At 28.3% G+C, this 12,376-nt stretch overlaps 3 protein-coding genes across 5 annotated transcripts in view; 2 read left to right on the top strand and 1 right to left on the bottom strand.

The window, feature by feature from the left end:
• The window catches only part of LOC109603505 (potassium voltage-gated channel subfamily KQT member 1-like), a 105,252-nt gene that overhangs the window by 19,102 nt on the left and 73,774 nt on the right, over nt 1-12,376 (bottom strand). For all 3 annotated transcript variants that reach the window (XM_049970176.1, XM_049970178.1, XM_049970177.1), the window contains exons 8-10: nt 10,226-10,483; nt 8,144-8,296; nt 7,097-7,183 (exon numbers count right to left, since the gene is read on the bottom strand). In XM_049970176.1, coding sequence (XP_049826133.1) covers nt 7,097-7,183; nt 8,144-8,296; nt 10,226-10,483 — 498 coding nt within the window. The remainder of the gene's footprint in view (nt 1-7,096; nt 7,184-8,143; nt 8,297-10,225; nt 10,484-12,376) is intronic.
• On the top strand, nt 71-2,503 carry LOC126266320 (probable cytochrome P450 6a23). The gene is made up of 3 exons (XM_049970182.1): nt 71-1,900; nt 1,975-2,226; nt 2,278-2,503. Exons 1-3 carry the CDS (start codon nt 763-765, stop codon nt 2,448-2,450), a joined length of 1,563 nt encoding a protein of 520 aa, XP_049826139.1. The 5' UTR covers nt 71-762; the 3' UTR covers nt 2,451-2,503.
• On the top strand, nt 3,921-5,785 carry LOC126266319 (probable cytochrome P450 6a23). Its single transcript, XM_049970181.1, has 3 exons — nt 3,921-5,144; nt 5,192-5,443; nt 5,501-5,785. The coding sequence occupies exons 1-3, from the start codon at nt 4,004-4,006 to the stop codon at nt 5,671-5,673; spliced, it is 1,566 nt and encodes a 521-aa protein (XP_049826138.1). The 5' UTR covers nt 3,921-4,003; the 3' UTR covers nt 5,674-5,785.

Here is a 12,376-nt window from a genome sequence, read left to right as displayed (position 1 = left end):
TACAAATTCAGCTATTGTAATAATTGGATTTCTCATTTATGCTTTTTGGAAATTATATATTGTTCTTTTTGGTACAATCTATGGAAAAAGGTGGAATTATTTCTACAATAATGCAAAAACTAAATTTATAGTTTGTATCTTATCTCTTTCAAACAATGTATTACAAGATCTATAGTGTTATTTAAGATTTCGGTTCACCCTTGGAACCCTCGAGTTTTTAAATTTAATTTAGAAGATTCACAGTTTTCGGTGGATTACAATCTATATTATTATTATTATTATTATTGTTATTCTGTGAAATGGATCATTTAAGTGTATGATCCAAAAAAAATGGTAAATATGGGAGTTAACTTTTACATCTGACAATAAAACACTCGAATGAAGCAATTTTCAAAAGAATTTCAGCAAAATCAACTTATTTTGGTTTATTATCTGCCTAAGTAAAGATCTTTTAGAGACACCCTATATATTATATATAAATATAAAATTATTTTGTAATTATAATTATATGCGCATTATAATATAATTTTTTATTCTAAATAAAAATGTATGAATCTGGTAAAAAGATATTTGTTTTTCATACTATATTTGTGAAGAACTATTAATAATATTCATATTATATTTAAATAACATTATTAAACATTCACGTGACTCACGCCACCTACATATATCTATATAAAATAAGTGTATTGATAATTTTGCCAGTATTAAATATAAATATAAATTGCCTTGAATTATAAGTGTAATAGTAATTGAGAAATTATGCTACTAACAACGAGTATAATTTGTGACGTTGTGGCGATTTTTGCTACGGCAATATGTGGATTTCTAATTTACGCCTATTGGAAATTGGGCTATTGGTCCAGAAAAGGACTTTACGACAACGACCCAGTTCTCTTCTATGGAAACGCTAAAAAATTGTTAAGTAGACAACAAAGTTTGGGCGAAATGTGGAGAGACATTTATAATAACATTAAAGCTAAGGGACTGAAGCACGGTGGTGGTTCCATGATGTTTGGTCAAACTTACGTACCAGTTGATTTGGATATAATAAAGCATATTATGCAAGAAGACTTTCAACATTTTAACAGTCATGGGGTTTATTTTAATGAGAAGGATGATCCCTTAAGTGCCCATTTATTTGCATTGTCAGGTCCAAAATGGAGAAATATGAGAGTAAAATTGACTCCCACTTTTACTTCTGGGAAATTGAAGATGATGTTCAGCAGACTTGTGGAATGTGGTGAATGTTTAAAGGAAAAAATGGAGGAGTTCTCGAATTCAGGACAATATTTGGATATAAAGGACATATTGCAAAGCTTCACTATTGATAATATAGCATCTTGTGCATTCGGATTGGAATGTGACACAATGAAAAATCCAAACAACGAGTTTGCCACTAGAGGAAAGAATATCTTTAAACCAGGATTAAAATTAATGTTAAGAACATTAGTTTCATTCATATTTCCTCATGATTTTTTACGTAAAATTAAATTACGACGAACTGATTACGATACTGAACAATTTTTTATAAACGTGTTACAAAAAATAGTTGAACACAGAGAGAAGAACAAAGAATACAGAAATGATTTCATGCACCTTATGCTTCAACTGAAAAATATAGGGAAAGTAACGGACGATGAAAGACTAACGAATGACGGAAAATCGGCAGAAGGTGCGATAACATTTAATCAACTTGCTGCACAAGCTTTTGTGTTTTTTGTGGCGGGATTCGAAACTTCATCAACAACAATGACGTATGCTTTGTATGAAATTGCTACGAATATGGGGCTACAAGATAAAATGCGAGAAGAAATAAGGAATGTACTAGAGAGGTATGATGGAAAATTGACTTACGAAGCTATTAAAGACATGCATTTGATGGATAGAGTTCTTCAAGGTAAATGTGTTAATTGCGTTATAAAATATAATAATTAATATAATAAATATAATAATATAATTTATATATTTCAGAGACACTAAGGAAATATCCTGTTATTCCGATGATACCGAGGGAATGCACCAAAGACTATCAAGTTCCAGGCACAGGTGTAACAATTGAGAAAGGCACAAGTGTTGCGATATCGACACTGGGTATTCATCACGATGCTGAAATTTATCCTGACCCTATGAAATTTGACCCAGACCGATTTTTGGAAGAGAACAAACGTTCCCGTCATCCTTTCTCTTGGTTGCCATTTGGAGAAGGACCACGAGCATGCATAGGTATGATATAATAAATATATATTGTATTTGTAAAATAAATATTCATTTTAGGACTTAGATTTGGATTACTTCAAATAAAGGTTGGGTTGGCTTCAATCTTGGAAAAGTATGACATTACTCTAAGTGAGAAAACTGAAATTCCTTTAAAATTTAATCCATCTAGTGGACCTATTTTGTCTGTAAAAGGTGTTATTTGGCTAAAAATTAAACAACATAAAGATTAGATATTATTTCATAGTGAGTATTTACACTTCTGATAGTTTTATAATAAATAAGTAATAATATTTATTTGTTTCTTTTGCAATAATTTCTTGTTAGTTTTGAGTTTTCAAATTTTGGAAAGTCTTATAATATTTCAAATGAAATAAAGGACCTTCGTATAATCACCTATATTTTTAACGGTAAAGTTGGTGATTTTTTGGTATAAATGTTCACTTGTAAGTTAAATTTATAAATAAATTACTCCTCTAACTTTTTTGATTATATTAATACTACCTATGAATCTGTTTACAAATCACTGATATTCATAAAAAGACGAGCCAGACAACAGACATTAATTTCAATGATATGTCTATGATAAAAATGTTATATTTCGATTTCATTAAGCGCAAATTCGATTATAACAGTTAAGTATCTAATACGTATTATTTTAGTCACCAACATAAAATTAATCACTTCCATAAGTTTCATTTCAGATTCATCAAACTTTTTCTGGAAAGCGGTAATAACTATAGAGTTTAATATTCCTTTCTGATTATTATATGACAAAGTAAACTGCTTATTTATTTTCAAAGATATTGATTTAATTGCAAAGAAAATTCCCTCTGGTCTCAAAATACTGATAATCAATAGTAAAAAGGGCAAGGATGAAATATACATTAACATATATATATATATGTATATATATATATATATATATATATATATCCTATATATATATATATATATATATATATATATATATATATATATATATATATATATATATATATTAGTATTAACAGGAAAAAATAAAAAAAAAATTAACCATTTTGATAGGAACTTTAAAATAGTTTTAAACACAATAATATTTAAGAATATACCTTTAGAAATATAAAATAATCAAAAATATTGTGAAAAATATTTCAAAATCTTACCCTTTAATTATAAAATATAAAATAAAATTTCACAATATTATTATTAACGTAAAGTTGGTTCAAATTTGTATTATTTTATATATATAAATTTATATGCCACTGATGGGACACTAATTATTATGGTTATATATTATTCTAATGTGAAATGGATAATTTAAGAATATGATCAAGAAAAAAAAGGAGAATGTGGGAGTTAACATAAACTTTAACATTTGGCAGAATGGCTTGTGGGGTTTAAAATGACTGATAAGCCATAAAATGATTGATAATTAATAAACAAAAAAGTAAAAACAAATATTTATTAAAAAGTATTATTAGAAAGAAAAAGAACTAAGAAAATTTATCATAATTTGATAGGAAATAAATAAAAAACATTAAATTTAAATGTTTAGTAATATAAATTAATTAGAAATAATGTTAAAAATATATCAACGCCTTACCTTACAATTGTAAAAAATAAAACAATATTTCACAATATTATTATTAACTCTAAAATTAACAAATATTACGCAATAAAGTAATAGTTGATAAAATAGAATGTTTATCATTCGTATAAAAACAAACTCAATGATGATAAGTCGTCAGTATTAAATACTAAACTACCTAATCGCTCTCAAAAGTAAAGTACCAATTATAAAATTATGTTGCTTTCGACAAGCATAATTTTGGACATATCTTTAATTTTGACCACAACATTATTTGTGTTTTTGTTTTTCGCTTACTGGAGTTTGGGCTATTGGTCCAGGAAAGGTCTTTATGACAATAATCCAGTATTCTTCTATGGAAACGCTAAAAAATTATTAAGAAGACAACAAAATATAGGAGAAATGTGGCGAGATTTATACAACAATATTAAAGCTAAAGGATTGAAGCATGGAGGAGGTTCGATCATGTTTGTGCAAGTCTATGTACCAGTTGACTTAGATTTAATAAAACAAATTATGCAGCAAGACTTTCAACACTTTAATAGTCACGGAGTTTATTTTCATGAGAAGGAAGATCCTTTAAGTGCTCACTTATTTGCTTTATCTGGTTCAAAATGGAGAAATATGAGGGTGAAAATGACTCCAACGTTTACTTCTGGTAAAATGAAGATGATGTTTAGCAGATTTGTGGAATGTGGAGAAGGTTTAAAGAAATTAATGGACAAATACTCGTGCTCTGGCGAAGCTATAGATATAAAAGAAATACTTCAGCGATTCACCATTGACATTATATCATCCTGTGTATTCGGTTTGGAATGTAACACAATGGAAAATCCTGGAAACGAATTTGCCACTAAAGGGAAAAGTATTTTCAGACCAAGGACGTTCAAAGACTTTTTAAGGGCAGTGATTCTGTTTATTATCCCACATGATCTTCTTCGTAAGATCAATTTGAGAAGTACGGATTACGAAACCGAAAAGTACTTCCTTAATGTGTTAAAAGAGATCGTACAATATAGGGAGGAGAATAATGTATACAGAAATGATTTTATGCATCTGATGCTTCAACTAAAAAATAGAGGCGAGGTGTCAGACGATCGAAAATTGAGGAGTGAAGGAAAAGCAACAGAAGGCATGATAACATTTAACCAACTTGCAGCACAAGCATTCGTGTTTTTTACTGCCGGATTTGAAACATCATCTGCTACGATGACTTTCGCTTTATACGAAATAGCTATAGATAAAACATTGCAGAAAAAAATGCGAAAGGAAATCAGGACAGTACTTGAGAAACATGGTGGAAAATTGACTTATGAAGCTATCAAAGAGATGGAACTTATGGGCAGAGTTGTCGAAGGTAAATATAAATTATTTCATGTTTGGTTTCTAAAATTTTTCTTTCAGAGACCTTAAGAAAATACCCCGTAATTGCATTTATACCCAGGGAATGCACCAAAGACTATCAAGTTCCCGGAACAAACGTCACAATTAACAAAGGTACAAGTGTGGGCATACCAGTATTGGGTATTCACCGTGACCCCGAAATATACCCTGATCCTGAGAAATTTGATCCCGACCGATTTTTGGAGAAAAACAAACGTTCACGACATCCTTTCGCTTGGTTGCCGTTCGGAGAAGGTCCTCGAGCTTGTATCGGTATGGATATTGTCCCCAAATGAATCAATGGCATAAATACGTAACTGCTTGTTTTAGGTCTAAGGTTTGGATTAATGCAAACAAAGGTTGGCTTAGCTAGTATCCTGACAAATTACGACATTAGCTTAAGTAAGAAGACCAAAGTCCCTATAGAATTTAATCCGTCTGGTGGGCCAATTTTAAATGTGAAAGGTGATGTTTGGATCAATATCAGTAAACATATTGATTGATTTTTTATATACTATGACATATGTAATTAATAGTGAATTAATATATAAGATATTTTTGTATTTAACAACTTGTTTTATTTAATGTATTTATTTATTATGTGTAATACCAGTTTGGTAATATTGAAATAAACATATAACATTAAGGGAAAACCTTTTTAATAATTGATTTAGTTATAGTTCAACTACTTATTTTAAAGCACCGAGTTAAAAGTCGTGATCAATCCGCGAGTTACGACGAATTGTAATTTTAATTAGGAATCCCCGCAACTACAAATGCAGGATTAGATAAATTATAGATTAAGATTATTTTGCGTGCGACTCGAGCATAATTTTAACGAGTTCTTGGTAGTCCTCTTTTCGTATTCATACTGGATTCGGCATAATCTTTAATCGTTTCTTGAATTAATGAGACGCGGCTCTCTAATTGACTTTATTATTGTCGTAATTAGAACAGTAAAATTTTTATAAGGACGAATTGACACGACAACGAACATGACCACTAAGGTGACTGCTAATTAATTAGACAAAAAGGTACAAAATAAAAATAAATACTTTAATGTACCCTTACTAAATTTATAAATGAAAATTTTACTTACTTAAAATAAAAACAAAACGTTTCAGTAATGTTTTGAAACATTTTATGAAGACTTTGTTGTGCCATTAATTATAATGATATGTAACTTTAGTTTAGATAGTTAATGAATTATGAATGTTATTTTATGAAGTATTATGCCCTGTTCATCTATCTGGATTAAAAAGTTGGCCAGTAAACTTACCTTAATTAGACAATCTTTAAACAATTAATTATTTATCCAAATTGTGACGCCTCTTTTGAGGTGGATAATTTGAATTTCCTAGATTACATATATTTGAAAATATTTTTAATATGGGTTATTTTGATCAGAAATATTATTTGAATATTCGTAGTTATATATGGCCATTATGTAAAATTTGTAAAAACATGACATTAGTCCAATGCAGCCGTTCCCACAATTATCAGACTGAAATCCAACTGCTTTTAAAGATAAATTTATACTTAAACCAAAAACCTCAAAATTTGAAGCTTTTCTAATGCTTTCAAGGGAGAATGATGAACTATGGATCAATATCCAAATAAATATTACATTGTCTATTAAAATTCATTCCGACTTTTGAAACAATTCAAATTATCCACTTCAAAAGAATGTAAGTTAATGTATAGTAAAAATAAATGAGTAACAGCAACCAAGACCTATATATACAATGTAATTTATACAAATTATATTTAAAACTAATGAACCTTTAAATAATTATTGTTATACTAAATACTAGTTGAAAATTAATCAGGGCATTTCTTTTTGTGAGTGAATGAAACATATACAAAGAATGTATATGATAAAGAGCAAAGCGTTTACCTAAATGTTTAAACTAAAAGATTACTCACTTTAGAAAGCGGGATGTTGGAGCATGTGCCGCCACTCGATGAGGCGTTGGATACTTGCATCGTAGAATTACTGTCCTTCACGTAGAGCTAGACAAATATTTAGAAAAAATAATAAAAGAACAAAGGGAAAAGTATATATTTATAGGTACACAAAATCCGAAATATCGAAAAAAGCTGTTCCAAATGACGGAGTGTGATTGATATATTTATTTAGAAAGGAAATTGATATTATTATCTATTTTGGATCTAATTTTTTTGAAGTAAATATGCAGAACTTATATGGTTGTGACAAAATTCAGCTCCACTAACTGCGCCTGTTTAATTAGTAAATTATTTTGAGAGTATCGTGATTGTCTCGTAATATTTTTATTATTATCATATCATTTTTGAAGCTTTGGTTGTTCAGATTTTAAAATCAATTCCTTTTAATTTTATGCTCCTGTGAATTTACATATGAATGATCAAAAGCTTTACTCGACCCGGTTGTAAAGCTTCTGTTAGAATTTTATACGTGCTTTCATACATCTTAAGCATTTCTGAACCAATTTCATAAGGATTTACTTCTTTTATAGTAAAAAGTCTTTATATAGATGCAACTGAAAATTCATCAAAACATAATATTATTAGATGTAAATTATTTTTATTTTTATAACTTAAATAAATAAATTTACTTACGAGAATCAAAAACTATCCGTGAATAAATTAAAAACAAATATTAAATGGGTCTAAAAGTTTCCACATTTTATTTACTTGCCGTTACAGTTCACTTTTGGCGTAGCGAATTAAGTAACTTCCTTTATATTAAACAACCGTAGTTAAATAAAAGAACCGAACTGGAAAAGTTACATACAGAAGTAAAACCAGCTGCACATATTCTTTGAACTAGTACTTCACACTACGTGCACACGCTTTGGAGCATCGAGTTTACAGACTCTGCAAGCGCAATCTGCACGGGGCATTAGAAATGAAATACATAAAACGGCGATGAGAAGAATGCGCGTCCGACATATGAAGTGTTACGGGTACTCGAGAACTTAAACTGCGTACCTGCCATGTTGCGGTGGAGTTGAAGCTTTTATCGGCCGCATAACATCGCCACAAACATTGAATCAACATCGCCGCGGCCGGGATCTGCCTGTTAAAGTGCTTTTGGCGTTGTTTTTGTTGAACTTTTAATGCGAATCCGGATCCGAGGATGCCCTGCAACAAGGAGATGTGCCTCTGTAGGAATGCATGCATGTTTTGTTGTTTTGTTTCATTTAGTTTTTGGTACTGCATTTAATCCATTTATAATTAATTTGAAATTAATGCTTATTAAATTTATATAGTTTTAAAACAATTTAAAAACAAAAAAGTTTAAGGCACTTTAATACATAGAGTAGTGGTCATTATTATAGCAACTTTTTAAAATGTTAATTATTTTACACCAAACTCTTTTATTTAATGTAAAAATAATATTAATTTACCATTTTTTGTATACAGTATTATAAAAGTTAATGTAATCTTATTGGATAAAAAATATTATTTATATTTTTCTGAATTGAGCTGAACATAAATATAGCAATATTAATTTTGAAAGAGATTTTTAATGATTAAATCTGTTTTACTTAATTTAATATTAACACTTTGTTTTTTATTGAAATATTGAAATTATTAATTTAGTCAAACAATCTTCATCGTAATGTAACTAAATTGTAATCATTTGTATTCTTACTAAGTTGTTCTTATTCTGAGAATTTCATTAAAATTGCTCAAAAAAGTCAAAGTGTCGCATGTTTTATTAAAAGCAGTATCATAGGGAGCAATGAAAAACCTTAAGATAATAAGTAGCTAATAAGTTTAACTTTGAAAAATAAAAAATACACAATTTTTAAAGAATTAAATTTGATTACTTGATCAGTTGCATAGTTCACACAACAGAAAAACAAAAAATATATTATTATAATCACTACTGTATACCATGATTAATAATTAATATGACAGAGTTTTAGTATAATTTTGCCAGATCACTTCATTTGTTCTATTCGATTTTAATTAAATAAATTTATGAATGTCAGCATTTATCAATTTTCAGAACAAAGGTTTGTTTGATCTCTATATTTGCATAATGAAAACAACAAGTATTGGTAATGGAATAATAATTTTTAGCAATTTTTATTTAATAATATAATAAAAAATTCACATGAATAAACTGTCCATTTTACCTCAGGAAAGGTAATAATTTTACAAATAATTAATAGCATCTTTACAACAAACCGGTAACGGGAGTATAAATCTGAATTAAAATAAGTGTCTCATTTTACTTATACTAAATTCAAGATAAATGGTTTTTATGCGTAATTGACTGTTTGAATTGAACAAGATGGAAACGGGGAGAATTTATGGTCGATGTCTTGTTCAATCGAAAATTTACTACCAACTTATATTAGTAAATTTAAATTTGCAGGAAACTCCGTTTGTGTCCCATGAAAATACTATATTTATATTATACATGTCCGTTATTTACTGTTTTATCCATAACTGGAGACTACACTGCGCTTCTGCAATGCATTTTTAAATTACACGTTCATTGACGACAAAGCTATTGATTAAAGATAATTGAGTTTTACGGAATAGTCAAGTATTCATTTATTAATAGAATATTTTAGGAACACGAAGTAGTACGAGTAATTGTGTCATTCAAAAATAGTATCAATGATTAGATATTTTTATAAAATTTAAAGCAGAAAAATATTTGTGTTGATAAATAGCTTAAATAAAAGCAATATACACAGACAAGAAAATAACAACGAAACAATAGTCTGTAAACCCGAATTTTACCTTTATAAACACCTTCATTCTCTAAAATATGTCCATTAAAATAATTAAGATCCTGACAGGAAATTTCCTCTAGCCCATTGTAAAATAGAGCCGCGTTCATGTCTCATTTACAAGGACATAAAAGAGGACCGTGTTGTATTTGTAAAAACGAAAAAAGACAATTTCCGTCCGTTTATTGCATGCTTCTGGACACAGAAAGTGATTACAAATGGAACAAGGGACAAAAATGGACTGTTAAAAATGTAACTTTACGTGGCTTCAAATTTGTTCACAGTTTGTGTTTTATATTTTTTTAAACGAAATACTTACTGCTGGAAGAGCGAAAAACGAAATGGCGAAGACACTGAAACATGAGGCGACGATTTTGCCCATCCAGGTGCGGGGAACGGTGTCGCCGTACCCTATGGTGGTGACGGTGATCACGCCCCACCAAAGTGCGTCCGCATAACTGGAGAAATCACCGGTGTTCTTCCCATCAGCACCAACAGCGTCTTTTTCGGCGAGATATACGAAGTAGCTACTGAAGATTAGGCCGAGAAAACCGATGTACAACGTAGTTATTAGTTCCTGGAAAAAAGTTAAATATTAAATAAAAATCTTTATTAGGAAATGCAGCAGGTTAATATCTGAGGACGAATGAAATGTTCATAATATCGAATAATTGCGTAAAGTGAAAAATTCCTTATTACTTTCAATTATTGTTGAAATGAAAATTGTTGAATATTTAGCTATGCAATATTTTTTCCGGATCACCTCACGCGAGTTTGTTAATTTGATGCATTTGAAGAGATCCTTCAAAATATCAGTTTAATTTTGTTGGAGGTCGAAAATATTTAATAAATATTCAAATTGCAATATTTGCAGTGTCAAATTAATTCCACCTTTTTGCACAAATTATAGAGTCATATAAAAGGTTAAGGTCAAAATGTTATCATTGAAATGGAAATACGCTTCATAATTTACTTTAAAATCGATAAAAACTCTATAATCAGGTACAAAGGAACACAAGTTAAAATTACTATTATTAAAAACATATTAACATATTAAAACATGTATGTTAGTAATCAACATAGGTTTACATTTTAATTCATAAATTTCAATGTCTATCGAGGGAAGGATAAAGTAAATAAATAAGGAGAAAATTTTCTAACTACATTAATATATTACTTTAAAAAAATGTTGTTACTTCTACTTCATTTCTTCACACGAATTTGTTAATTTGATGCATCCCACAAAATATAAGTTTAATTTCCTCAGAGATCGCAAATATTCAAATTGCAATTAAAGTAAATATTTTCAGTTTCATATTAATTTCATACTTTTGATGAAGTTGTGGCGCAATATTAAAGGTTAAGTTCAAGGCGATATTATTTGAATTAAACTTGACTCTATAATTTATTTTTCAAAATCCGCAGGAAAACTTATGGATTATAGACAACTTAATAAAACTTTTTTAATATTTTTAATGCAAACCAATATTATACTAATTTAGAAACCAGAAGTTTTCAAAGTCAGAGAAAAATATATAAGAAACATTCATCAATAATTCAAATCTATGAGTTAATCAGTTCAAGATCAAAAAGGTATTTCCTTTGATTAACTTTAAAACCACTATAAGTAAGTTTTACATCTCACATAAAATTATTACATAAATTTGTTTTCTGCCCACCAATACCTCATATTTGTAATTTTTATTATATGCATAACATATGTAAGTAAAATAAGTGTGGGACAGTATATTTCTTATTTATGAAATAAACGTTTTTGCATTTTAATTCTTAAATTACAGACGATGAAAAAAATTCACAATAAGAATTAAAGAAAATAATACCTAATTACATAACTATAATGAGATAGTTAGAAATTTATAATTTTCCACTTCATTTTAACGGGTTTGTTAATTTGATGCAGCTCAAGAGATTCTTCAAATAATCGGTTTAACTTCATTAAAGATTGCAAATATTTTAAAAATACTCCTATTGCAATAAATGTTAAGTAATTCCAATTTCAAATTAAGGTTAAGATATTATTATTTAAATTTAACTTGCATAATTTAAAATGCATAGAAAATTTTTATAATTAAGTATACAAAAATTCAATTCAATTTTAAAAAATATTCATGTTATAAAGAATGTTTAAAATTATTATTATTAATTTGAATAAATTTAGACAATATTTAATCAAAATGGTTTATAAAATGTTTATATTTATATATTTCTATATATTTTATAATAATATTTTTGAAAGTTAAATATTTCATTAGTATTCATTTAATAACATATTTGATTTATAAGCAACGTAAACCTTTTTAATACCAAACAAATATAATGTTCAATTTAATTATAATTCAAAATTCCAATGGTTTTCAATGTCAAATTAAAATATACATAAAATGCACACCAATAATTTCGATCCATAATTTCAGCAAAAGTTTATTAATGCATTAAATTTTACTTACGT

This window comes from Aethina tumida, chromosome 7 (assembly GCF_024364675.1).
Source record: "Aethina tumida isolate Nest 87 chromosome 7, icAetTumi1.1, whole genome shotgun sequence".
NCBI lineage: Eukaryota > Metazoa > Arthropoda > Insecta > Coleoptera > Nitidulidae > Aethina > Aethina tumida.
This window is presented reverse-complemented; position numbering and strand designations above follow the sequence as displayed.

Excerpts from the sequence above, each read along its gene's own strand:
- LOC126266320 (XM_049970182.1), top strand. The coding sequence starts at position 763 with ATGCTACTAACAACGAGTATAATTTGTGACGTTGTGGCGATTTTTGCT. Across the intron at positions 1,901-1,974 it reads GATGGATAGAGTTCTTCAAG|AGACACTAAGGAAATATCCT; the intron begins GTAAATGTGTTA and ends TATATATTTCAG. Across the intron at positions 2,227-2,277 it reads AGGACCACGAGCATGCATAG|GACTTAGATTTGGATTACTT; the intron begins GTATGATATAAT and ends TATTCATTTTAG.
- LOC126266319 (XM_049970181.1), top strand. The coding sequence starts at position 4,004 with ATGTTGCTTTCGACAAGCATAATTTTGGACATATCTTTAATTTTGACC. Across the intron at positions 5,145-5,191 it reads TATGGGCAGAGTTGTCGAAG|AGACCTTAAGAAAATACCCC; the intron begins GTAAATATAAAT and ends TTTTTCTTTCAG. Across the intron at positions 5,444-5,500 it reads AGGTCCTCGAGCTTGTATCG|GTCTAAGGTTTGGATTAATG; the intron begins GTATGGATATTG and ends TGCTTGTTTTAG.